The 26617-nt window shown below is 36.4% G+C and overlaps 1 protein-coding gene across 7 annotated transcripts in view; it reads right to left on the reverse strand.

Moving 5' to 3' along the window:
* ARHGAP5 (Rho GTPase activating protein 5) overlaps window positions 1-26617 on the reverse strand; it is an 89967-nt gene that overhangs the window by 34544 nt on the left and 28806 nt on the right. For 4 of the 7 annotated variants that reach the window (XM_058293593.1, XM_058293594.2, XM_058293591.1 and 1 more), the window contains exon 3: window positions 3242-3389. In XM_058293593.1, the coding sequence (XP_058149576.1) occupies window positions 3242-3389 (148 nt within the window). The remainder of the gene's footprint in view (window positions 1-3241; window positions 3390-26617) is intronic. The other 3 variants (XM_058293597.2, XM_058293596.1, XM_058293595.2) reach the window with 1 other exon arrangement.

A 26617-nucleotide genomic window follows, 5' to 3' on the forward strand; every position in this document is an offset into this window, starting at 1 on the left:
TACAACATGCTATATGCATACTAGTTCTGTCCCGCATGTCTCCATTACTTTAAAACTAACCATTTTATTTTAGGACAAAATACACCTTATTAAATTTCAGTTAGCAGTCTCACAAACTTTTTACCTTTCTCAATATTCACTTAACTTTTATATCCTTTCATTTTATCCTTCCTTTTTCTCTTTCTCTTTTTTTCTTCCTTTTCCTTTCTTTTTCTTTTTCACACACACTGAACAATTACAACATACACATTGACATTGAGCAAACACAAAAGCAGTTCCAAATCTATTAATCTAGAATTTCTTCATTGCTTTCTTTTATAATTCAACATTTCTTGTCCAGTTTTCCTCCTCTCAATTTCCTTCTTCATCTCTTTCTGTCCCCAAGCCATACTTGCTTTATGATGCCATGCTTGAACAAGTTCTGTAGTTTAGATACTTTGATGTAAAGCCATTCTAGTCTTTGGAATGAGACACAGCCATGCAGTTTCCAGCATCGTCTCTCCCTCTGCATGACCAGAGGTTCTGGGTTCCACAGGAACTTTTGTCGTCTCTTGGCGTTCATGGTATGGCTTTATCCTACGAGCTGGTACCCACGCAAGATGTTCTCTGTCTCCTGGGGAAATGCAAGCAAACCCTCGAGGACTGTGACTGTGAAGGCTTTCCAAACCACTCGGGGCTCTGCACTGTCACAACCTCTTTAGTTTCCCTAGGAGTGATCCTTCTTCCCTTCAGGTACCTGTTCAGGCTCCAGTTGCTGAGTTTCCCTTCAGGTCCCATGTTGGGCGCCAGTTACCGAGATCAGCTCAGCAACAGGTTGGCTCAAAGGGAAGGCAACACAGAACTTTATGAAACAAAGGATAGAGAGAAAGACTCAAGAGAAGAGATAAAGATGGGACCAGGGGACTAAGAGCTTCTGGAACTGAGAGCCTCGACCCCAGTTTCATTATTTATTGGAAACTACCGAGCAGCTGTGTGCTATCAGAACTGCAACATCATCTACAATAATAAGGAACAACTGCAACATCTACAATCTCCCATTCTAGAGAGTCCCAGGATTGGTTCCTAGAGCCGCCTAATAAGAATACAAGCAGAGACAGAAGAACATACAGTGAATGGACACACAGAGCAGACAACAGCAGGGTGCGGTAGAGGGGTGGGGGAATAAATAAATAAATCTTAAAAAAATGAAATAAAAGGATAATACATTTAAAAACAACCTTCATCAACTTAGAAGAAATTAACAAAGTCCCCAAAAGACACAACCAATGCTCACTCAAAAGAAAACCTAAATACTCCTCACAAAGAGAATTCCAGGCCTGAATAGTTTCACTGGTAAATTCTACCAAAATTTAAGGAAGAAATATTAGAAATTCTTTGCATACTCTCCCAGAAACTCAGTCCATGATGCCAGCTTTACCCTGATACCAAAACTAAACAAAGACAATGCAAGAAAATTACAGACCAATATTACAGAAATTCTTAATATTTTAGCAAACTGAATCCAGGAATATATAAAAAAAGCAATGCATTGTGACCAAGTGGGGTTTATTCCAGGAATGCAAAGCTAGTTTACCATCTGAAAATCAATTAATATACTCCATAATATAAGCAGACTAAAAAGCCATATGACTCTCAAAATAGATGGCAGGAAAGAAAAGTTATAAAACCAACACCGATTTTGGATAAAAAACTCATCAAACAAGAAATAGAAGGATATTTTTTCAACCTGACAAAGAGCATCTATAATAAACCAACAGCTAATATAATACTTGATGATGAAAAATCAGATGCTTTCTCTTTAAGAATGGGAACAAGTCAAGGATGTCTACTCTCCATATCTACTCAATATTGTAGTGGTGGTACTAGCCACTGCAATAAGGCAAGAAAAAAACAAAAGGCAAGCAGATTAGACCTTTATAAATGCAAATCTATTATTTTATTATTTTCCAATCACTAAAGAAAAGTGTTTTCTAACTGCCTTATCATATCCATAGAAGGCCTAATTATATTACTAGAGAAAATGAGAAATCAATAATCTCAAAGCAGAAAACTAATATTCCAAAAACTTTACATTTCAACTGTGTTAAAGATGGAAAGAAATACAGACAAGTTATGGTTGCCTAAAACATACTTTTCAAATATTTATTGAAAGAAAAAATAAATGATTATGAGTATATCCAAATATAGGTTGTAGGAAGCAGGAAGGTATGTGTTATTACAAATAACAGATATTATTCCCCACAGTGTGCTAAAATAACTACTGAAAATAAGCATTCTCACCAGACAACCCAATATGTATAGAACTTAGCTGATCATCAGGCTAAAAGTAAGGAGTACATCTAAGTAAAGATAAGCATGCTTTTTACTTTAAAAAATGTTACTAATAATGCTTATTTAAAAAAACATAATTAACAAATATAGTTAAAACAGCACTAGTTCATACTTTCAAATTATTAAATTTTGCAATATATTCAATCACTAAGATTTTCATTTTAAACATGATACTCTTCTACCTTTATTCCACACCTTTGGCCCAATCTTCAGATACTAGTTTATACTGGCCAAAGTAATTGTAGGGGAGCGGATATAGCTCAAGTGGTTGAGCACCTGCTTCCCACGTACAAGTTCCCGGGTTCAGACCCCGGTATCTCCTAAAAACAAACAAACAAAACCAAAACAAAACCCAAAATAAACCACATAAGAACAGGCTTGTTTTTCAAATAGTGAGGATATCTACCACATTCCTTAAAAAATACAACTCAAATCACATGAACTCATACCAAGCTAGTGTAACCAAGTAATAGTAACATTACAAACAGAGTAAGATGCCTTTATACATCTGTAAATACAGCTATGAGTTTTAAAAGAAATCCTTGTGCAAAATGCATAATATAAATAAACAATATTGGATTTCAAAAATATTGATGCCTTTCAAATACTGACTCATATAATGACTATCTTTTGATTAAATAGTAACATAATTTAATATTCAAGTTATTCTAAATTCCGGGATGAGATAAGCTTAACATTTAGTATTCATCTTAGTCACTCAAGGGTCAAAGAGAAATACAACAGTAGCATTTTAAAAAACTTTCAAATATAAGTGAGTTGATACTCAAGACATCCAGTCCAAACAGAAATCTTTCAAAACTTAGCTTTAACAAATCACATCTGATGAACAGTTAACGCAGCAAAAGTGAATTTTAAAATAAAATCTCTTGCAATGATACTTCTATCCTACCTGTATCTTCAATAAATTCCACACATTTTTCAACAAATAGTGGTATGGGCTTCTCAGCTGTAACCAGATCCTGGAGGGGCATCCCAAAGTAATTACTTTCCCAATTTCTACGTGTTGGTGGATTGAAGTTCTTAGTTTTCTTTTTCTGCTATAAGAAAACATATTCATGTTAAAACTATTATGATTAATTTCCCTCAAAATATTAGTATTAAACACTGTAAATAAATAATTTGGATCAAAAGAAATATTTGAAAGCTATATTCAACCTAAATGTCCATCAATATGTGACTCATAAAATAAAATTATGCTATAAGCAGCAAATTGAACAAAGGAAAGAGACAAAGTGAACGGAGAAGAAACGACTAAGTCCTAGAAAATAGAAGACAAGACCAAATAAGTAGGGAGAGATAAGGGAAGGTCATTGTTCAATACCAGTACAAGGTACAAGCTGGGAATAAACACAGTCTAATTCAGTTTAGGTATGGTCTATTTTATTTGATCTTTGCAACAGGTCCAAATAAGGTGTTTATGTATATCTATATCTGTAAGAATATATAGCATTAATTATTCCTTATTCAATAAGATTATATAACTTAATTTTTAGTCCATCATTTATCCCTTATTTTTCCTTTTTCTTCCTATCTACCCCTTAAATGGTAAAATAATATTCATAAATAATGTACAAAACATTTTCATAATAGTGAAAAAGAAAATTAAACTTTTTGGAACTTAACCTCAATTTAGCATTACAGGGAAATGGGTCCTTAAACCAAAGAAAGTTTTTTCCTGCAATCTAACCCTTAAGGCAATTCTGATTCCATCTTTCTAGAGTAGGTTGTAGAAAACATCTCCATAAATGATTCTATTGTGCACCCTAGTTTAATAATCTCTGATGAATAACAAGATAAGGAGGTTGTCAGAAACTCAAGAGGACTTTAGACCATTTTAGAAATGGGCAACTTTGGTTCCTAGAAATGGGCAACTTTGCCTTTTTTTACTCTAACTTTTTATTACAAAGCCTTTATTTTCTCTGGTATAAGTAAATCATAAACCCATTTATTTATATTTGCCATAAGTATCACTATTGGCTTTCGACGGAACAAAACATACCATTTCTATTAAGGAAAGTGTATGCCTGCATAAGAGGGAATATAGGCAGTCCTCATCTTAGTCTCCCATTCTTTCTGTTGGAATCTCTCCTCCAGATGTTTTCTTCTAAGTCTCTAGAGTTGAGTTGACTACTTAACTAAGTCCTTTCTTAATTTCAATTTCAGGTTGCTCTACCTAGTAAACTGCCAGAGTTCATGAAATCCAACTTCCAAGTCCTCATATTCTATCATTTTCCATAGCTTCAAGTTACATACAACATAAAAAGGTATGCAATATTATCAACAGGGTCTTGGAGTGTTTGCTATGGCTCAATATCAAATCAACTGTTGTGGATCCCTGCTCCTTCATAAAATAACAGCTCCACTATCACCACCACCAAAACAGAACACTGGGAGGAAATGGAAATGGAAGTGAAAAGGCTAAAACCTTCAAAGTTCATCAGAAGTACAGTGGCTGAGTCCTCTTTTCAGGAACACTAGGGTGCCAACCACTAGCTACCCTATCACTTGACTAGAAAAGTGAAAACTGTGGCAAAGATGGATGCTTTTTGTTTATAGAGATAATAAAAGTGGTGGGAAAAGAAATACACTTCGGTAGACTCATGAAACAGCAACATCTAGACTACAGCAGAAACAACAGGAATGAAGAGACAGAGATTCTCACCAGTCTGCAATACTCCTCCAAGGTACATAATAGTCTAAGTCCTTAATACTTCACTAAAACTATGGGGTGAGGAGGGGTGGAGGCAGAGAAGTAGAATAAGGTAGACTCTGGCTCATGCTTAGTGAACATCCCCACAAGTCCATACAGGCGAAAGTTACACCAAGATTCAGGGCTAGCAATCTAAGGTACTGAAAGCTAATCTAAGTAGCTTATAACAAAGAATTTCTGGCAACTCCAAAGGGGTAACTTACTAACACTGAACTGCCCTAACAGTCAAGTTATTTCCAAATATCCTCCTGTATTAACTTTTATGATGAATAAAAACATACATGATTTATTCCTTCCCTCCCTCTTTCTTTCTTTGCTATATGGTAGTCCTTAACCAAAGGTACACATCAAAATCACCTCAAGGAGGCACTTGTAAAATATATGGATTTTGGAAAACTCTCCAAATAATTTTGATATGCACCTCCTGGTGCATATCAGTTGCTGACTGACGGCTAAAACCTTATACCAATTCAAAATGACTTAAGTGCCTGACAGATATTTAAAAACTCCTATCAGTATAAGTAACAGGACCAAAGAATATAAATAACTTTCTGCAGAAATTCCTCCTCTTTACAGTAATATCAGCAACACAAAAAGGGGTCATCTAAGCAACATCCTAAAATACTATAATCAACATTAAAAAAACAAAACTCTCAACCACTTCATTGGTCACGAACAAACTGAACAAAACTTAGGCAGAAAAAGGTAGTTAACTAGGCTTTCAAATAAACAATCCAGGGAAGTGGACGTGGCTCAACTGACAGAGCATCTGCCTACCATATGAGTGCCCAGGGTTTGATACCCAGGGGCTCCTGACCTGTGTCATAAGCTGGCCCACACGCAGTGCTGCCGCACGCGAGGAGTGCTGTGCCACACAGGCGTGACCCTGCGCAGGGGTGCCCCACACGCAAGGAGTACATCCTGCAAGGAGATTTGCCCTGCATGAAAAAAGTGCAGCCTGCCCAGGAGGGGTGCTGCACACAGAGAGCTGACACAGCAAGATGACACAACAAGAAAGAGACGCAGTTTCCCAGTGTTGCCTGATAATACAAGCAGATGCAGAAGAACACAAAACAAATGGACACCGAGAGCAGACAACAGGGGGAGGGAGGGCGGAAGGGGGAAGGAAAAAAAACAACTTAATATTAAAAAAAAAAAAATCCATGAAACAGGATCCTTTTGGACTTCTTGATTTTCTTAAATTAAAAGGTAGGATCTTAAAATAAAAGATCAAAGAAGAAATGAGATAATAGGAGATGAAATTTAAAGAAAACTCCATTATAGAAATGAAAATTTCTTTAGAAGCCATGCAGTTTTACTCCCATTAAGAGAGGAATTCTCAGTCTTATACCCCCTGGTAGCTACTGCCACAATGCTACTACTTCCTTTTGTCAACAAAAATCATCAACTAGATTCTTCTTCCACTCTCTTAAATACTCTCCTATCAGTCTATCAATGTCATAGCTCCACCAAAACTGCTCTTATTTACTAGACTTTCAGGACACCACTTCTATTACCTTACTGGTTCTCCATTTCTTCCTCTCCTTTGCTGGTCCCTCTTCTTTTCAACCTTGTAATGTCGTGAATACCCCAGCGCTTAGTCTCTGATTGTCTTCTTTTTTTCCATCCCTACTCACTCACTCCCTTGCTGTCTATGCTGATAATCCAAATTAATACTTCCAGCTCATCACTTTCTCCTGAAATCTAGACTTATGTGAAGCAGCCTACCTGATATGCCTCTTGAATGATGAGGAGACATTCTTTCTTAACATATCCAAACTGAACACCTGACGCTTCCCTGAAAAAGTACTCTACCTGCGGCCTTCTGAATTTCAGTTGTTGGGAATTCATTCCATCCATTCAAGTACTCAGTGGTAAAATTCTTTAGAATTTTCACCCCCTTTTAATCTCTCACCTTATTTTGAAATGTTTAGTAAAATGTTATATAAAATATAGAATCTAAGTAATTCTTAGCACTTTTTCTGCTAACTCCCTGGTCTGTATAACCATCTTCAATTCTCACATCTGAATTACTGCCATCAACAGCTTAAATGATCCCTCCTGCTTCTACTACCAACCCACACAAGTCATTCTCAACAGAGTAGCCAGAATGATGCAGGCTCTGCAAATAACAAAGCCTAAAAGGCTCATACAACTTGCCTACCTTGGGCCCTATACATTCTGATTTCATTTCCCTCACCATCTATAACCTGGCACTAGCCACAAGGTTTTCTTGCTATTTTAACATGCCAAGCATGCTTCTACCTTAAGACCTTTATTTTCTCAATGAGGCCTACACTAAGCCCAAAATTTGATAAGAAGGGTACATTATCATTAACTCACTCTATGAAGTCAACATCATCCTAACATCAAAGCCAGGTAAACATCTGGCTTTTTAAAAAGTGACACACAAACTCTCTTTTTCCCCCTTTTTTATTATCTTTTTTTAAAAGATACATAGATCACACAAAATGTTACATTAAAACATACAAGAGGTTCCCATATATCCCCACTCCCCACCCTACCTCCACTCCTCCCACATCAACAACCTCTTTCATCAGTGTGGCACATTCATTGCATTTGGTGAATACATTTTGGTGCACTGCTACACAGCATGGATTATAGTTTACCTTGTAGTTTACACTCCCAGTCCATTCAGTGGGTTATGGCAGGATATATAATGTCCAGCATCTGTCCCTGCAATATCATTCAGGACAACTCCAAGTCCCGAAAATGCTCCTGTATCACACCTCCTCTTCCCTCTCCCTCCCCTCAGCAACTCCCTCTCCCTGCCTTCAGAGGGTCTGGACAAATCCTCTTTTGATCGCTCATTGCCCCCTAGCTATTGCCCTAATTCTCCACTCCTTTTCATAGCAAAACTTCTTAAACATGTTATCTATATTCACTGTTTCAACTTTTCCTTTCACCTCCCATGTACCTTCCAAACCACTTCCATCTGGCTTCCATTCCACTCAACTGACTTTTCTCCATCTTTCTTGAGCTCTCAGTGGCATTCTTTCTTGACTACTTCATCCTTGAAAACTTGATCTAACTCTAATGCCACTACTCTTTACTAGTTTTTCTCTTTTCTCATTGAGGATTTCCTTTTTCAATCTCATCTGCCAATAGCTCCTATTCTACCTAAACTCAGTTCTGAATCCTCTCTTCTTTACTGTTACTTCCCTTATATGAATTTAGGTAACACCATAGCTGTAAGTCCTTCATATGCTGATAACTATTCTTCTGAGTAGATTCATATATTTAACTTTTAACCATAAAGACATTTCCATTTGGATGTCAACTTAGATACTTTAAACATAACATAAAAAGGACAAAACGGATGCCTTGATTTCTTCTGGGTTGAAACATTTCACCCCTATATTTGTTATCTCAGTAAATTTATTTAGTTCCTCAAACCATAGCCTAGGACTTACTTGATTTCCCCCTTTTCCCTTATTCCCCACAGTGAATTCACCAGAAGCCATTGGTATTACTTCCAATATACTACCTAGATTCTGCCCACTTTTTATCTCGCACATTCATAGAAGCAGAGAGAGCTACAGATAGAAACCAAAAAAAGTCTTTACCATGTAAGATTTCTGTGATAAAGAATACAAAGTATTGTTAGTTTACATATTAGTTTATGGACATAGCTTCATTATATATTTTTTTCATTCATATGGACATCACCATATTCACTACATAGGTGTGCAAAAGCTGAAGCATCCCAACATAATAAAAAATTAGGATTCATAAAAATGATTACTTGTAAAATTACAAGATGAGCTGCCAACTTTGTGAATTCATTTGGAAATAAAGTGATGTATTTTCAACAGTATGTAAGAACTGAACACTAACTATATGTATAACATCATACTAGATATTGTGAAGGATACAAAAATCAGTAGATGCATGTAATCTTTTATGAACAAAAAATACCTCACTACCAGTCATTTAATTGGTGGCACAACAGAAAACAGTATGTGATTAAGTGTCAAAATAATTAGATGTAATGTTTAAATCTAGATTTCAAAAGGTTGACAGGTTTATACAGGAAGAGATGAGATAAGGGCATTTTGGGAATTTAGAAAGGATCTAGTCTGAAAGTCCTTTACTCATCTAAACATTTTGTTCCTGTAATATATCAGGGTAAGGATTTAGTAATCATTAGAAAATGCTATTGACTGACAATACTATGGATTAGGCATTAATACTGCTTGCATAATATTAATCTATACAACAGCTCTGAGATATCTACTATTATTATTCAATCTCATTTTATAGATCAGGGAAAAGATACAATTAATTAGAGGAAAAATGAAAGGAAAAAAACATGCTAGGAAAGAAAGACACATGAGGGGAATAAGGGGAGAAAGAGAGACACACAGACCGGTGGGGGGGGGGAGAATAAAGGAAAAAAACGTGTACAATGCCTTAATGTCAAGGTTAATAAGCCCAGGGACCAGAAGAGGGACGTGTACACTCAAGACTGAGGAGTCAGGGAAGGCTTCTTTCTCTTCAAGTCTTAAAGGATCATTACAAGTTAGCTCTGAAGAGGGGAAAAACACTACAGCAAAGGAACAGTGTAATTAAAGATATGAAAGGAATTAAACTATATATTTGAAGAACTGCATGTATTTTGACATAACTGGAATTTAAAAATATGTGTAAGAGTGAATAACAAGGATATGTAGGTAGGCAAGCGGCAGAATGCAAATGGCTTTAGATGCCCAATTAAGGAATCTGAACTTTATAAAGAAGGCTACAAATATTTTTTAAACAAGAAAAGAGATCAGACACTTCTATTTTAGCACTAACCTTTAGAAAGCAACATAAAGAACCACTTGAAGTAAGGGTGAATGTGAAACATAGAAACTACTTTAAAGGGTAATGCCCCACATCAAATGCTGGTAAGGATGTTGAGAAACTGAATTCATCATTCAATGCTAGTGGGATGTAAAATGGGATAGCCACTCTGAGAAACAGTTTGGCAGGTTCTTATACGACTAAACATGCAATTACCCCATGACCCAGAACTTTTATTTCTGGGCGTTTATGCCAGAGAAATTCATTTTTGTGAAGGTTTTCACAAAAATACCTGTGTTTGAGTGTTTTGAATCTTCACAACAACTTTATCTGTAACAGCCAAAAACGAAAAACACCCTATATGTTCTTCAACAGGTTAAAAAACTGGTATAGCTGTACCATGGATGATAAGTCAGTAATAAAAAGAAATGAACAATTGATATATGCAAAACTTAAATGAATCCAAGGGAATTTCATGGAATGAAAAAAGTCAACTCCAGAAAGTTACATAATATATGATACCATTTATAAAAACATTCTTGAAATGACAAAATTATACAAATGGAGAACAGTTGCCAAGAGTTAGGGGGATGGGCAGAGAGAGGAGAATGTGGTTAATAAAAGGACAGCACAAAGGATCCCTACTATAGAACTGTTTCTCAAGTGTTGGTGGATACACAAACCTAGAGAAAACTAAATACATACACGCAAATAAGTAAAAGTAAACCTGGGGAAATCGGAGTTAAGATCTACAGACTACTAAAGTCAATACCTTGGTTGTAATATTACATTTTTGTAAGACATTACCATTGGGGGAAACTGGACAAAGGGTGCATATGATCCCTTCTTTAATATTTCTAACAATTGCATGGAAATCCACAATTATCTCAAAGAAATTTCATTAAAAAAAAAAAGTTATTGCAGTAATCCAGGTAAGAAGTGGCCAGAACTTCAACTAAGACGATGACAATGGAATGGAAGCAGGAAGTTTTACAGAATCAAGAAAGAAAAATACCAATAGCATATAGCCGGGCTAACCACACAAAAAATCCTCTTTTCTAAAAATATATTTTCATGCAATCATGGTGAAACAGGGAAGTAAAGGCTATGATCTGTGAGGAAAAACCTGCCTTTCCTACTGAGCAGGTACAAACATGCCTTCTAGACTTCTAGAACATCACAGGAATTTCCTTAAAAACCATATTCTGGGTATTCCAGGGTTTCTAAGCTTCAGCATTATTGACATTTTGGACTGTGTGATCATTTATTGTGGAGGTGGCCTGTGAATAACTGTAGAATGAGTTTAGAAAGCAATCCCCAGCCTCTGCCCCCTAGATGCTAGTAGCAAGCCCTCTTCCCCCAGGGTTGTGACAACCAAAAATGTCTCTAAATCCTGGCAAAATGTTCCCTGGAAGGTAAAATTGTCCCTAATTGAAATCAGTGTCCTAGACTAGTAAAAAGAAAAAGGATATTCTAGACCATGAGGAAAGGGGATATACTAAAATGTGTAAATGAGAGAATTCTTAGGGCCATGTGCATATGCCCGACTACACATGCGCCAAAAGAATTAGGGTGGCTACTTAAGTCTGGAATAATTATCATACAACTGCACTGTATAGATAAGCCCTGAAGAAGAACACCTGCACAGGTCAATCTGCAAAGACTGAGAAAGACATTTACTACCCCTCTCCCCCTTTTTTGTTGTCTCCTGGCATTCAAGGAAAGCTCCATCTTCACGCACTGGGGAAGAAGATGTGGCTCAAGTGATTGTGCTCCTGCCTACCACATGGGAGGTCCTGGGTTTGGTTCTCGGTGTCTCCTAAAAGAAGATGAGTACACACAAAGAGCACACAGGAAATGGACAGAGAGCAGACAATGAGTGCAAACAAAGGGGGGTGGGGTGGGAGGGGAAGTCATAAATAACATAAATCTTGAAAAAAAATAACACTAGCTGGATACAAGTTTAAGGTACACAGACACCACAAAGTCTAAACTTCAGCAACAACAAATTAACATATCAAAATGTCCAGGTTTCAACAAAACATTTAAAGAAACAGGAAGTAATGATCCAGGCATAGGAAAAGATCAAAGCTACAGAAACCATTGAGGAGGAACAGACCTGAGACATACCAAAGACTTTAAAGACATGGTCTCAAATATGATCAAGGAGCTAAAGGAAAACATGATCCATACATTACTCAGAATTGAGAATCACAACTGTAGAGTACATAAAGATAAATTATAATTAATTGCCTTCAAAAAGCTTACAATGGAATGAGAAAAACAAAAATATATTAAACTACAATATCAAGCAATTACTGTAGAAGGATGCACTTACAACATAGTATAACAGCTTAATATAAGAAAGAAGACTTTAGTGGGAACCAGGACTCTATGAAAGATTTCTCTAGTCCCCTTTTTTAAGCCTAAAAAAGCTGTATGTAGGTGTTGGTCAAAGTCCAAATACACTTTGGGATACTGTGAAGGCACTCTCATACTCTGTAAGCTAACGCTAGGTGAAATGAGTGAAAAGAAAATAACTGAAGGTAAATAAATGTTGTCTGGGTTCTTATACACACTAATCAAGACAGGCTCTAGGTTTGTTTCAGGAAACTTTTTTCTGTAACATGACATCTTCCTATAAAGCATTTCAACACATAACTACCTAACAGATTTTATTAATAGCATCAACACTTTGTTATAAAGAATAAACCATCAAACTGTCAAACCAGCAAACTGTATATACACAGAGAATGAAAAGTAATGTGAACTTTACTTACTAAAAATACATCAATATGAGTTCATTAATTATAATAAATGTACCACATTAATGCAAGATGTTAATAATAGGGGAAACTGTATAAGTGGGGTTGGGGGTATATGAGAACTCTGTACTTTCTATGCAAGTTTTCTATAAAATGGAAACTGCTATAAAAATAAAGCTTATTATTTAAAACCAAATAAATAAACCTGGAGTCACATAGAGAGGGCCCTAGCAAAACATCTATTTACTGAAGTGAATCAATGGATTCCCCGAATATATTTTTTAAGTGTAATAAAATGAAGATACATTTTATTTTACACTTAGCATGTCTTTCTAGAACTGCTAGGCGCTTCCCATCCCGTTTGTTAGAGACTTTCTCTTACAATGATAGTTGCCAATCAGAGTGTCAATAAGGAAAAAAGAAAAATTTCATGTGTCTACCTCCTCCCTCAATTATTATAACAGGGATTCTTAAGCTGGGGTCGACAAGGCTTTAGGAAGTCTGCAAAACCCATAAAACTCTAGTTAAATTTTGTACACATGTATTTTTCCAGAAAAAACACCAAACATTTCCTTAGATTCTCAAAGGCTAAGAACAATTTCCCCAAAGCTAAAAATAATTACTTTATACAAAGTATACAAAAGTGTACCTTTTATTTGGACAGTTAAGTTAGACACTCAATCACTTTTATCATAGCCTTAATTTGTTCTAAGAGTTGGAAACATCAAAAATTACAAAAGCACTAGTTCTTTAATCCAAACCTTCCTTTAAAGACTAAATGCAATAGTCCTTTTCCTCTGGGATGTCTTTTCTTTAAATAGTCATTATTAAGCACTATTTACTTGAGTACTCATTCACAACATCAATCAAGATGAGAAGAAAGCAAATCAGAGTTAGATATCATAAAAACTTTCATGTAAGAAAAAAACAACAAAACCCTTCTAGGATTGAGTGGGACAATCTGTTGTATATCAAATTGTGCAGTACATAAAACTGGCAACCCTATGAACTGATATATGATCTTCCAATACAACATCTGTCTAATGGCATAGTGATACAATATGAATACAATATGAATACAATATTCTGTTATAGAACTTATGCACCTCTCTTGATAAAAAAAAGAGTAATAACTTGAAGAAAAAAGAGTAATAACTTTAATAACTTGTGCCATGTCAGTTTTTACTAAACATTCAATATGCTGCTGTGAATGCAACCAAAAAACCCCACAAAGTTTGATAGCAAGACATGGGACTCTCTTCTTTCCCAGAAAAAAACTAATTAAAGGACAGGCAGAAATGGGCCAGAAAATTTTTTTCTAGGGTTTAGGACACCAGGGCAAGGCTGGACACTGCCCAGAAGAGACAAAGGCAAAGGAAAAGAATCACTACAGGAAAACTGTGAGTTAAAAGGAGCTGCAACTGCCAGCATCTTCCCCCACACTATAGACACTTTTGAATTCTCAGGTCTTGGGGCTACAGACAAATGGGGTCCAAGGGATCTACCTCCCCAGGAAAGGGTAGAGAGGGGGACACAGCTTTTGGCCTACAAATTTGGTACGCTGTATTCCATGAGCCCTTCCAGGCTGATACAGCTGCATCATTGTTTACCTTGGGAGCCAGCAAGGAAGGGGGCTGCCTACAAAGGGTTAACGAACTGCCTCTAGGAAAGTTTGAATTATGAGGCTCTTAGCATAGATACAGGCAGGAGCCTCTATCATATAGATGCAGCCCATATGGCAGCAAATACACTCCGACCAGGCTTTGAAATACGAGGGATGCCAAAGAACCCCATCTGCTGGTGGACTAAGGAAGTACATGTGTGGAAATTAAAAGTAAATAAGAAGGAAGCGGACTTGGCCTAGTGGATAGGGCGTCCTTCTACCACATGGGAGGTCCGTGGTTCAAACCCCGGGCCTCCTTGACCCATGGAGCTGGCCCATGCACAGTGCTGATGCGTGCAGGGAGTGCCATGCCACGCAGGGGTGCCCTCCGTGTAGGGGAGCCCCATTTGCAGGGAGTGCGCCCTGCAAGGAGAGCCGCCCAGCACAAAAGAACGTGCAGCCTGCCCAGGAATGGCACCGCACACACGGAGAGCTGACACAGCAAGATGACGCCACAAAAAGAAACACAGATTCCCGTGCCGCTGACAACAACAGAAATGGATAGAAACAAGAACACACAGCAAATGGACACAGAAAAAACAGACCCCCTGGTGGGGGGGCGGGGGGAAGGGGAGAGAAATAAAGTAAATCTTAAAAAAGTAAATAAGAGGGAAGCATATGTGGTTCAAACAATTGGGCTTCCACCTACCACGTGGGAGGTCCCAAGTTCAGTTCCTGGTACCTCCTGGAGAAAGTGAGCTGGTGCAGCAGGGTGCGCATGGCAAGCTGACACAACAAGATGATGCAACATACAGACACAAAGAGGAAAGACAATGAAAGATGCAACAAACCAGGGAGCTGAGGCGACTCAAGCAATTGAGCACCTCTCTCCCACACAGGGTGGGGGGGGAGGTTCCAGATTCGGTTCCCAGTGTCTCCTGAAGAGAAGATGAGAACACAGAAAACACACAGCAAATGGACACAGAGAACAGACAGCCATTACAAATAACAAGGTGGGGGAGGGATAAATAAAATAAATCTTTAAAAAAAAAAAAAGTAAATAAGAGATGCATTTTCTGGCCTGTACAGCCTCCCTCTCCAAGGCCCTTAGAAGCTGGTCTGCAATGCATTACTGGGTCCTGGGCCCTGATGTGAGCAATTAACAGACCCAGATCAGGTTAAACCAAGAATAAAAGAACAGCAGTAACATACAGCCTATTGCCAGTAAATCCCTACGAAAGGGAAAGAGTAAATTCACCATCATAATCGGACGCCTAGAAATCAGCAACAAATTATGAACCATACTAAGAAAATGGAAGTAATGACCTAAAAAAAAGGAATATCACAAAGCCACAGAAGAGATACTGGATTTGAGACAACTAATCACCAAGAGGCACACAAATTTTCAAAATCAAATTAATGAGTTGAAAGACAATATGACTAAAGAGATAAAGGACATCAAAAAGACACTGAGTGGGCACAAAGAAGAATTGGAAAACCTAAGCAGAGGAGTAACAGAGCTCACAGGAACAAAAGACACAATAGGTGAGAACAAAAACACATTAGAACACATACAACAGAGGACTCAAAATGATTGAAGAAAGATATGTGATACAGAAGACAGAACTGAAATTGAAGAAAAGAACACAGAGGGAAAAAAATAGAAAAATTGAGCAGGGGGGGCTCAGGGAGTTGAATGATAACACAAAATCCAATAATGTATGTGTCATGGGAGTTCCAAAAAGAAAAGGGAAAGGAAAAGTGATAAAAAGAGTAGCTGAGGAAATACTGGCTGAAAATTTCCCAAATCTCGGCAAAGAAATGGATTTACATGCCTAAGAATTGCAGCAAACTCCAATCAGAATCAATCCAAACAGACCTAATACAAGACACATAATACTCAGAATATCAAACATCAAGATAAAGAGAAAATTCTGAGAGCAGCAAAAGAGAAACAAACCACCTTATACAAGGGACGCTCAGTGAGACTTAGTGCAGCTTTCTCAACAGAATCCATGGACGCAAGACACAGTATAATACAATTAGGATCCTGAAAAAGAAAAATTGCCGTACAAGAATTCTTTATCCAAATATTAAGGTGAGTTTAAAATATTCACAAATGAACAGAAACTAAGAGAGTGGGTAAAAAATCTGCCTTTGCAGGAAATACTGAAGGAAGTCTAACAGACGGAAAGAAAAGACAGGAGGGAGAGGCTTAGGAGAGTACAGAAGGAATAGAAGAAAGGATAACCAAGAGAGTAAGAAGACAAACAAAAATAAGAAATAACATATGAAAACCAAAGAATAAAGTGGTGGAATAATGCATTTACAGTAATATCACTAAATGGAAATTGATTAAACTCCCCAATCAAAAGATACAGGCACACAGAATAGATTAAAAAAAAACAAAAACAAAAACATGAGCTATCCATATGCTGCATACAAGAGACTGACCTTAAACCCAGGATACAAACTGGCTGAAAGTGAAAAGGTTGACAGTGAAAGGTTGGAAGAAGATACTCCATGGAAATAGTACCCAAGAAAGAGCAGGGGTACCTATACTAATATCAGACAAAACAGATTTTAAATGCAAAAAAGCTATAAGAGATACATAAGGCCATTATATATTAATAAAAGGGACAATTCACCCAGAAGAAATAACAGTTAAACATCTATGTACCTGACCAGAGTGCTCTAAGATATATGAGACAAACTCTGGCAAAACAGAAGGGAGATATAGACACCTCTACAGTAGCTGAAGACTTCAACACAAAACTCACACCACTGAACAGAAAAACTGAACAGAAGATCAAGGAAACTGAGAACTTAAACAATAAGATAAATGAGCTAGACCTATTAAGACATATACAGAATGGTGCACCCAAACTCAGCGGCTTATACATTTTCTCAAGGGCTCATGGATCTTTCTCCGGGATAGAACACATGTTAGGCAACAAAGCAGATCTCAATAAATATAAAAAGATTGAAATTATAGAAAGCACCTTCTCAGATCAAAATGGAATGAAACCAGAAATCAATAATTGACAGGAAAGAAGTAAAATCACAAATGTGTGGATGCTGAACAACACAATCCTAAATAATTGGTCGGTCAGAGAAGTAATTGTAAGAGACATTAGCAAATATATTGAGATGAATGAAAACGAGAATATAACTTATAAAAACTTATGGGATACAGTGAAGGCAGTGCTGAGAGGGAAATTTATGCTTGGAATGCCTACATTAAAAAAGACAGACTAGTATCAAAAGATCTAACTGAACAACTGCAGAAACTAGAAAAAGAACAGCAAACCATTCCCAAAGCAGGCAGAAAGAAAGAAGTAATAAAAATAAGAGCAGAAATAAATGAAATTGGAACGAAAAAATAGAGAAAATCAACAAAACCAAAAGCTGGTTCTTTGAGAAGACCAGTAACAATGCCAAATCCTTAGCTACACTAACAAAGAAAAAAAGAGAGAAGCAAATAAATCAAATCAGAAATGGAAGGGGGGATGTTATGACTGACTCCACAGAAAGAAAAAGGATCATAAGAGGATACTACAAGAAACTGTATGCCAACAAACCAGACAACCTAGATGAAATGGACAAATTCCTAGAAATGAGCAATTTACATTGACTCTACAAGAAACACAAGAGTTTAACAACCTGATCACATTTAAAGAGACTGAATCTTTCATCAAAAATGTCCGAACAAAGAAAAGAACAGCACCAGATGGCCTCACAGGGGAATTCTACCAAGCATTTCGAGAAGTAGTAACACCAATCCTGTTTAAACTCTTTCAAAAAACTGAAAAGGGAAAATTACCCTGCACATTTTATGAAGCCTATTTCACCATAATACCAAAATCAGATAAAGACACTACAAGTAAATGACAGACCAATCTTTCTGATGAACAGAGATGCAAAAATTCTCAAAATACTTGCTAACAGACTCCAACAGCATATCAAAAGAATTTTTATATACCATGAGCAAATCAGTATGCAAGGTGGTTCAACGTAAAAAAATCAATTAATGTAATACACCACATTAACAAACTGAAAGAAAATAAAACTTCATGATCATCTCTATTGATACTGAAAAGGTTTTTGACAAAATCCAGCATCCATTCTAGACTAAAAAGCACTTCAAAAAAATAGGAAAAGGAATATTCCTCAATATGAGAAAGGGATATATGACAAACCCACAGCCAACACTGTACTCAAGGTGGAGAGATTGAAAACTTTCTCTCACAGATCAGGAACAAGACAAGAATGCCCATGGTCACCACTGTTATTCAACCTAGTACTAGAAATTCTAAATCATCCAACAAGAAAAAATAATAAAAGGCATCCAAATAGAAAGAGATGAAGTAAAACTCTCACTATTTACATATGATGTAATTCATTATCTAGAAAATTCTGAAATGTCTACAACAAGGTTACTTGAACAAATAAACAAGGTTAGCAAAGTTGCACGATACAAGATCAACATGCAAAAACCAGTCATGTTTCTGTACACTGGTACTGAACAATCTGAGGAAATCAGGGAAAAAATTACATTTACAATAGCAACAAAAGATTCAAATACCTACGAACTAATTTAACCAAAGTAGTACAGGACCTATACGCAGAAAACTACCAAATGATGCTAAAAGAAATCAATGAAGACATAAACAAATGGAAAGACATTCTGTTTTCATAGACTGAAAGACTAAATATTGTGAAGATGTCAATTCTACCCAAACTGATTTAAAGATTCAATGCAATACCAATCAAAATGCCAAGAGCCTACTTTACAGAAAAAGAAAAGGCAGTTACCAAGTTCATTTCGAAGTGAAAGTACACCCGAATAGCCAAAAGCATTCTAAAAAAGAAGAATGATGTGGGAGGAATCTCACTGCCTGACCTTGAAACATATTACAAAGCTACAGTGGTCAAAGCAGTATAGTATTGATTAAAGTTAGACACACTGATCACCGGAAGAGAATTGAGAGTAAACCCTCACCTCTACAGCCAACTGGTTTTCGACAAATCTACCAAAGCCTTATTTATGGGACAAAAGAGTCTCTTCAACAAATGGTGCTGGAAGAATTGGACATCCATAACCAAAAGAATAAAAGAAGACACCTATCTTACTCCCTATACAAGAATCAACTCAAAATGGATCAAAGACCTAAATATAGAAGTCAGGACTACAGAACTACTTGAAGAAAATGTAGGAAAACATCTTAAAGATCTTGTGTTAGGGAAGTGCAAGCCACAGAACACCTGCTTCCCACAAAGGATGCCCCCCAGGTTCAGTTCCCAGTGCCTCCCTGAAAAACAAAAACAAACAATGAACAAATAGAAAAAACCAACTCAGGGGAGCTGATGTGGCTCAGTGGCTGAGTGCTGGGTTCCACAAAAAGGTCCCAGGTTCAATCCCTGGCCCCAATAACTTAAAAAAAAAAAAAAGACCTTGTGGTTGGTGGTAGTTTCTTGGACCTTAACACCCAAAGTATGTACAACGAAAGAAAAAAATAAGTAAATGGGACAGCTTCAAAATAAAACACTTTTGTACCTAAAAGGACTCTGTCAAAAGGGTGAAAAAGCAGCCAACTCAATAGGAGAAAATATTTGGAAATCACATATCTGATAAGGGTTTAATATCCATGATGTATAGAGATGTACAACTGAACAGTTAAAAGACAAATGACCCAATTAAAAATAGGGCAAAAGCTGAAAAGAAAAAACAAGGGTGAGAGATTTGGAGAAGAGTTTAGAAATGAAGATTAGGAACGGTAAACTAAAAGTTAAGAAAGACAATAAAACGATAAGATGGAGAGCCGAAGGACAAAATGGATGAAGTAAATAATGCCTTTATCGTAACAATACTGAATGTTAATGGACTGAACTCCAAAATCAAGACACAAGGATGCGGATGTGGTTCAACCAGTTGGGCACCGGCCTACCACATGGGAGGTCACACGTTTGAGTTCTACTGCCTTCTAAAGATGACGAGCAAAAACCTGTACCAACCACAACGAGCTAGCTGCCACACACTAAAGGTAGACACCACAAGCCAGCAGATGCCGCAGCCCACAGGGAACAACAGATGTGGCTCAGGCCACTGGGCACTTACCTCCCATGTGGGAGGTTTCAGGTTTGGTTCCCACTGCTTTCTGGAGAAGGCACACAAACAACGAAGAGACAGAAAAGATAACCATTTGGAGGAGGGAGGGATAAAAAAAAAAGAAATCTTAAAAAAAAAAAAGATATAGACTGATAGAATGGATTAAAAAAAAATGAGCTGTCTATACATTTGTCTCCAAAAACATATGTTGTCTCCAAGAGACCTACGTCAGATGTAAGGACACAACCAGGCTATAAGTGGAAAGTTAGAAAACGGTATTCCATGCAAATAGTCAACCAAAAAGAGTTGAAGTAGATCACATAAATGTAAAATAACATTATAGTAGTATATGAACAATAATTACTCAGTGCAATTGACAAATTGTTCTTGTGATCAATATTCTGTAATTTTTTTCATACAAAATAAATACTTGCTTTTAATTGAGGATGGCTGGAGATGTATTTTTGGATATTTCATTTTTCTTTAACCCTTTCTTATTCATACTCTTTAATTAAAATAATCTATTTGGATCAATAATGATTTAGCATGAGCACTGTTTAACAAGATATTGGTTTTTCTGCCTCATAAAATTATGAGTTGGCAAACTGTTATCTGCTGTAATTCATTCCAATAAGATATGAAGAATTCCCAAATAGGAATTTGATTATCTAGAAAAAATTATGGCCCAAATGGAAATTAAATAACTAAGCCAAGAATTTCATTCTTAGAGACTGTTATGTCCAATAGTTAGAACTGTAATATAGAAATCAGAATTGTTATTTCTATATTTCAATTATTATTTACATTTATAGATATTTACTGCTATGCTATTTTTAAAAATTGATTATATTAAATCTAACCTGGCATTGCACTCTCGTTTCAAATTTGCATATTCTTTCAACCTATTTTCCTATTTATTTTAAAATTTTAAAAGAAAGGATTTTTAACAGCTTAAAAAAAAAACCACTGATTATATACTTTGGGTAGATTGTATGGTATATGACTGCTTAATAAAACTGCTTAATAAACAAATGAATAATTGTGCAATAGCCAGAAATAATAGCTATGTTCAGCAGCAGAACAGAGATACTGAAAGGTGAGGAATTGTCTGTTTTTTGTTCATTATTAGTTAAATAATGAAAATGCTTTAATGATTGAAGTGATGAACGCACAACTATGTGATTATACCAAATACCACTGATTGTACACTTTGGATAAACTGTAGCTTTATTAATACACAACAATAAAGTCGATTTGTTTAAAAAAAAAAAAAAGGGCAAAAGACTTGAACAGACCTTTGTCCAAAGAAGAAATACAAATGGCAAAAAAATACATTAAAAAATGTTCCACAGCACTAGCCATTAGGGAAATTCAAATCAAAGCTCAAATGAGATATGATTTCACACCCATTACGATGACCAGTATTAAAAAGACAGAAAATTACAAGTATTGGAAAGGGTATGGAGAGATAGGAATGCTTATTCACTATTGATGGGAATGCAGACTGGTACAGCCACTGTGGAAGACTGCTGGCAGTTCCCAAGGAAGTTAAATATAGACTTACTATGTGATCCGGCAATACCACCACTAGGTATATACCCAGAAGAATTGAGAGCAGTGACATGTACAGACGTCTGCACAGTGATGTTCATAACGGCATTATTCATGATTACCAAAAGATGGAAACAACCCAGGTGCCACGTGTCCATCAACCGATGAACGGATAAACAAACTATGGTATACAGATAACATGGATGAACCCGGAGGACATTATGTGGAGTGAAACAAGACAGACACAAAAGGACAAATTCTGCATGACTGGACTACTATGAACTAAATATATTATATAATCTCACAGAGTTAAAATGTAGGTCACCAGAAAATAGAATGAGTTTAGAGAATGGAAAGCTGAGGGTTATCTTGTGCAGAATTTGTAAAAAGTATGAATGGTAATCTTTGGAAATGAAAAGGTGAAAGCACAACATAAAGTTTGTAACTAGCAGTACTATTATATGGGTGCAACAGTGAAAGGGAAAGTCTAAGGTCATGTATACTACTAAAAGGAAAGTTAAAAAAAAAAGTAACATGGGAATGTATAGCTTAATAGTAGCACATGTGAAATATGAATATGAGTAAAACTGCAATATATAAGACCATTTTCTTGAAACTGAACTAATTTGTTAATACTACAAGATGTTAATATATGATTCTAATATATAAAATGTAAATATAGATTAATTTATAAAGATGAAATTAGATTAGTGGTTATGTAAGTCTGGAGAGGGATAGAGGGATTGAGAGGTGACTGCTAAGGGGTATGAAGATTTTCTTTTTGGAGTAATGAAATTGTTTGAAAATCTTCTGTGGTGATGAATGCACAAAATTGATTATACTAAAAGCCATTGATTATATACTTTGGATGGAGTGTATGGTATGTGATTTTATCTTAATAAAACCGCTTAAAAGTAAATAAATACATGTGTAAGAACAGCCAAAAATAGCTATGAGTGGCAGAGGAAGGATATATAGAGATTGAGATGTACAATTTTGTTTTTTTTAATTTGAATTTTATTATTATTGACATAATGAATATGCCCTTTTAATGACTTAAGTGATGAATGCACAACTACGTGATTATACCAAATATCACTGATTGGACACGTGGGATGAACTGTATGCTTTTTAAATACGTATCAATAAAATTGTTTTATATTTTAAAAAAACAAAGTTTGAATAGAAAGCCACACCTAAGAAAATTTACATTGGCCAAATTCTTTATATTAGTGAAAGCAAGCACAGCATTAATACAATTATTTTAAATTAAGTCTTATTAAAGCACATTAATCAGAAATATACTGAAATAAATTCAAATTCAAAGAAATACTAAATATTAAAATATAGGTGGAAATATTTGTACTATAGATTCAACCATATATAGCACCATAAATTGGTGTAGCCAGCACCAGAAATGCTACTGAAGAAACCAATTTTAACTTTATGAGAAATACTGAAATGCCATAGATTTAGTCTACCTATTAAGACCAATGCTGTCAAATAGCCAAAAAGAAAGCAATAGAAACGGTTACTAAAGAAAAGACCCAGTAAGTGCTTTCAAAATATGAGATATGAGAAAACCAGAAGTTCTGCTAAACTTTGTAGAAAACATAAAACACATTTACTCTTAAACAAATCAATTATACAAGTTTGAATTCCTTCAGGGCAAAGGCCATGACCAAGTCATCACCATGATTCAGCTCTAAACAGTGCTCAGTCTAGCAGACATTCAATAAAATGGTTGCAAATAAAATTAAAATTTTTTGGGTCAAAATAAATTCTGATTAATAAACAAATAAAAAAACAATGGTTCTTTTATTACCACTATAAAAACAAAAATCTTAAACAATATACACAGGCTTCATTTGTTCAAAACATTTGAGTATATAACATACTGTGCTAGACTATGGAGATGTACTATAAACAATACACAAACCTTAGCTGAAGAAAACATTGTGGTTTTCATCCTTTAGAAACTACCCCAATTTGGGAGAAAGCCAACTTCATCCAGGGGACTAACTGTAAAGGCTCATGCTTAAACTCAATAGCATGACTATATTCCCCTGGCCAGAGTTTTTGGATTGGAAGGGATACAGGACCCAAATCAAGAATACTAGAAATGATGCTGGTTGAAGGCTTCTGGTAAAGAAGTTTCTCATTCTTTCTTTACAAAGGTAACCATGACTCTCTTCCCTATCTGCAAAGTAACAGGGGACATCCTACAGCAAATGTCAATAATTCTAAGCAAGATACTTTCAGTGGTTCAAAACTTAAGAATCCTTGCTCTTTAAACAAAGTGTCAAGTCTACTACCAAATCCAATCTTTAAGTGTCGATGGTTCTTTATTAAGTTTAACAGCATCCATTTTAGTGTAACTTAATTAAAAAATTCATTCAAGAACCTATTTTCTTTCACATATGAACACTGATAATTTAAGGATTGTCAAGAGGTTAAATGATAAACAGGGAAACGGACTTGGCCCAGTGGTTAGGGCGTCCATCTACCACATGGGAGGTCTGCGGTTCCAACCCCGGGCCTCCTTGACCCATATGGAGCTGGCCCACGCGCAGTGCTGATGCGTAAAAGGAGTGCCCTGCCACGCAGGGGTAGCCCCCGCGTAGGGGAGCCCCACACGCAAGGAGTGCTCCCCGTAAGGAGAGCCGCCCAGCGCGAAAGAAAGTGCAGCCTGCCCAGGAATGGCACCGCCCACACTTCCCATGCGGCTGATGACAACAGAAGCAGACAAAGAAACAAGACACAGCAAATAGACACAGAAAACAGACAACCGGGGGAGGGGGGGAATTAAATAAATAAATAAATCTTTAAAAAAAAAAAAGATAAACATGAAAAAACGTAGTGCAAACTTACTCTATAACTTATGCATTTTGATAGGGATAAACAGTTCAATGCAGACATAGTCCATATATTTCATTGCTTTTCTATTTGGAATCAATAAGTTTCTGAATCAAGAGAAAATTCTGGTCACCACTGTTTGGTTAACAGTATTTATTTTAAAAAAGGAATTTTACATAATAAAGACTGTGAGGTTCTAGAAGTTAAGAGGCCAAATAGTTCTAGATCAAGATTTACTTGGGAAGGGGGGACTTGGCCCAGTGGATAGGGCGTCCGCCTACCACGGAGGAGGTCCGCGGTTCAAACCCCGGGCCTCCTTGACCTGTGTAGAGCTGGCCCACAAGCAGTGCTGATGCACGCAAAGAATGCCCTGCCACACAGGGGTGTCCCCACGTAGGAGAGCCCCACGTGCAAGGACTGCACCCCGTAAGGAGAGCCACCCAGCGCGAAAGAAAGTGCAGCCTGCCCGGGAATGGCAGCGCACACACGGAGAGCTGACACACAAGATGACGCAACAAAAAGAAACACAGATTCCCATGCTGCTGACAACAACAGAAGCAGACAAAGAAGAAGAACACGCAGCAAAGAGACACAGAGAACAGGCAATTGGTGTGGGGGGAGAGAGAAATAAATCTTTAAAAAAAAAGATTTACTATATTCTAAAGGATCCACCATAATAACGGCATGGTATCAGATGACTATTTGCTAATATGGAATTAATATCTTGTGGCTGAATATACATATCAATACTTTCTGTTCAGTTTTGTTTCCTTTTGTTTTTAAGGAAAACATACCAAGTTTAGCATTTTTCCCCCCCAAATGGTCCAAGCTCTGGCTTCAGTAGGAAGATCTTTTAAAACACTATCTAATAGTGGGGGTTTTTAAGAAAGGGAGAGTAAAATACAGGGAAAAGAATATGCACTGGAAGGAACATTTGAGAATAAAATAATGGTAACTGCTAAAATAAATTAGAGGACAGAAAGATTCAGGATCTGAGAACAAGAGGAAAACAATTTTAAAAGAAATTAAAATGAAAAGTTATCAAAATACCAGCTTACCCCAATGCACTGCAATAGGCATCAAGTGTTTTACTATTTACTCTATCTGAATTAAGGTGGCAACCAATGAAATAGATAAGTGGAAGAATAAACAAATTAGCCTAAATATAAGTATACCTCACACTTTACTAAACAGATGTGTTAAAAACTGGCAATTTTAGCAACACAACTCAAATTTTCTCATTCAAATGTTTCCTTTTTTTTTTTAAAGCATTCTCTTTCAAACAATTTAGTAGGTTACAACCAGCATTTTTTTTTCCCTGTAAGAAATGAGAAAACAAAAATATTTTATACAGTAAGGGCAAGTACTGATTTGTGAAATTTTGTTACAGAAAAATATCTGCATATAATCTGTTATGATTGAAAAAATAGTTTTTTCACTGCTGGTTGCAATCAAGAATCTCTTATATTCACCAAATACAATGACTGTCTCACGATGATGAAAGAGGTTGTTGATGTGGGAAGAGTGGGGTGAGGGGGTATATGGAGACCTCTTACATTTTTTGAATGTAACATTTAAAAAAAATAAAGAGAGAAAATAAAAAGAAAAGAGTAAATTAAAAAAAAAAAAGAATCTCTTAGAGATCTTATTCACACAATTAATTTCAAGCTCACTTTGAAGTACAGAACAAAAGACAACCAAGCACAAAGCCTTCTCTAATTGGCAGGAATGACAGAATGACAACTAAGCCAGTTTAAGAGAAATAGATCCCTGAGCCTTCTCTAGATGCCACAACGCCCAAAAGTTATGGTTTTCTAGGTGTCAAAGAATCTAACAAAAAGATCCTAGACTATGGCTCACACCTT

The sequence above is a fragment of the Dasypus novemcinctus genome, chromosome 3 (genome assembly GCF_030445035.2).
Source record: "Dasypus novemcinctus isolate mDasNov1 chromosome 3, mDasNov1.1.hap2, whole genome shotgun sequence".
NCBI lineage: Eukaryota > Metazoa > Chordata > Mammalia > Cingulata > Dasypodidae > Dasypus > Dasypus novemcinctus.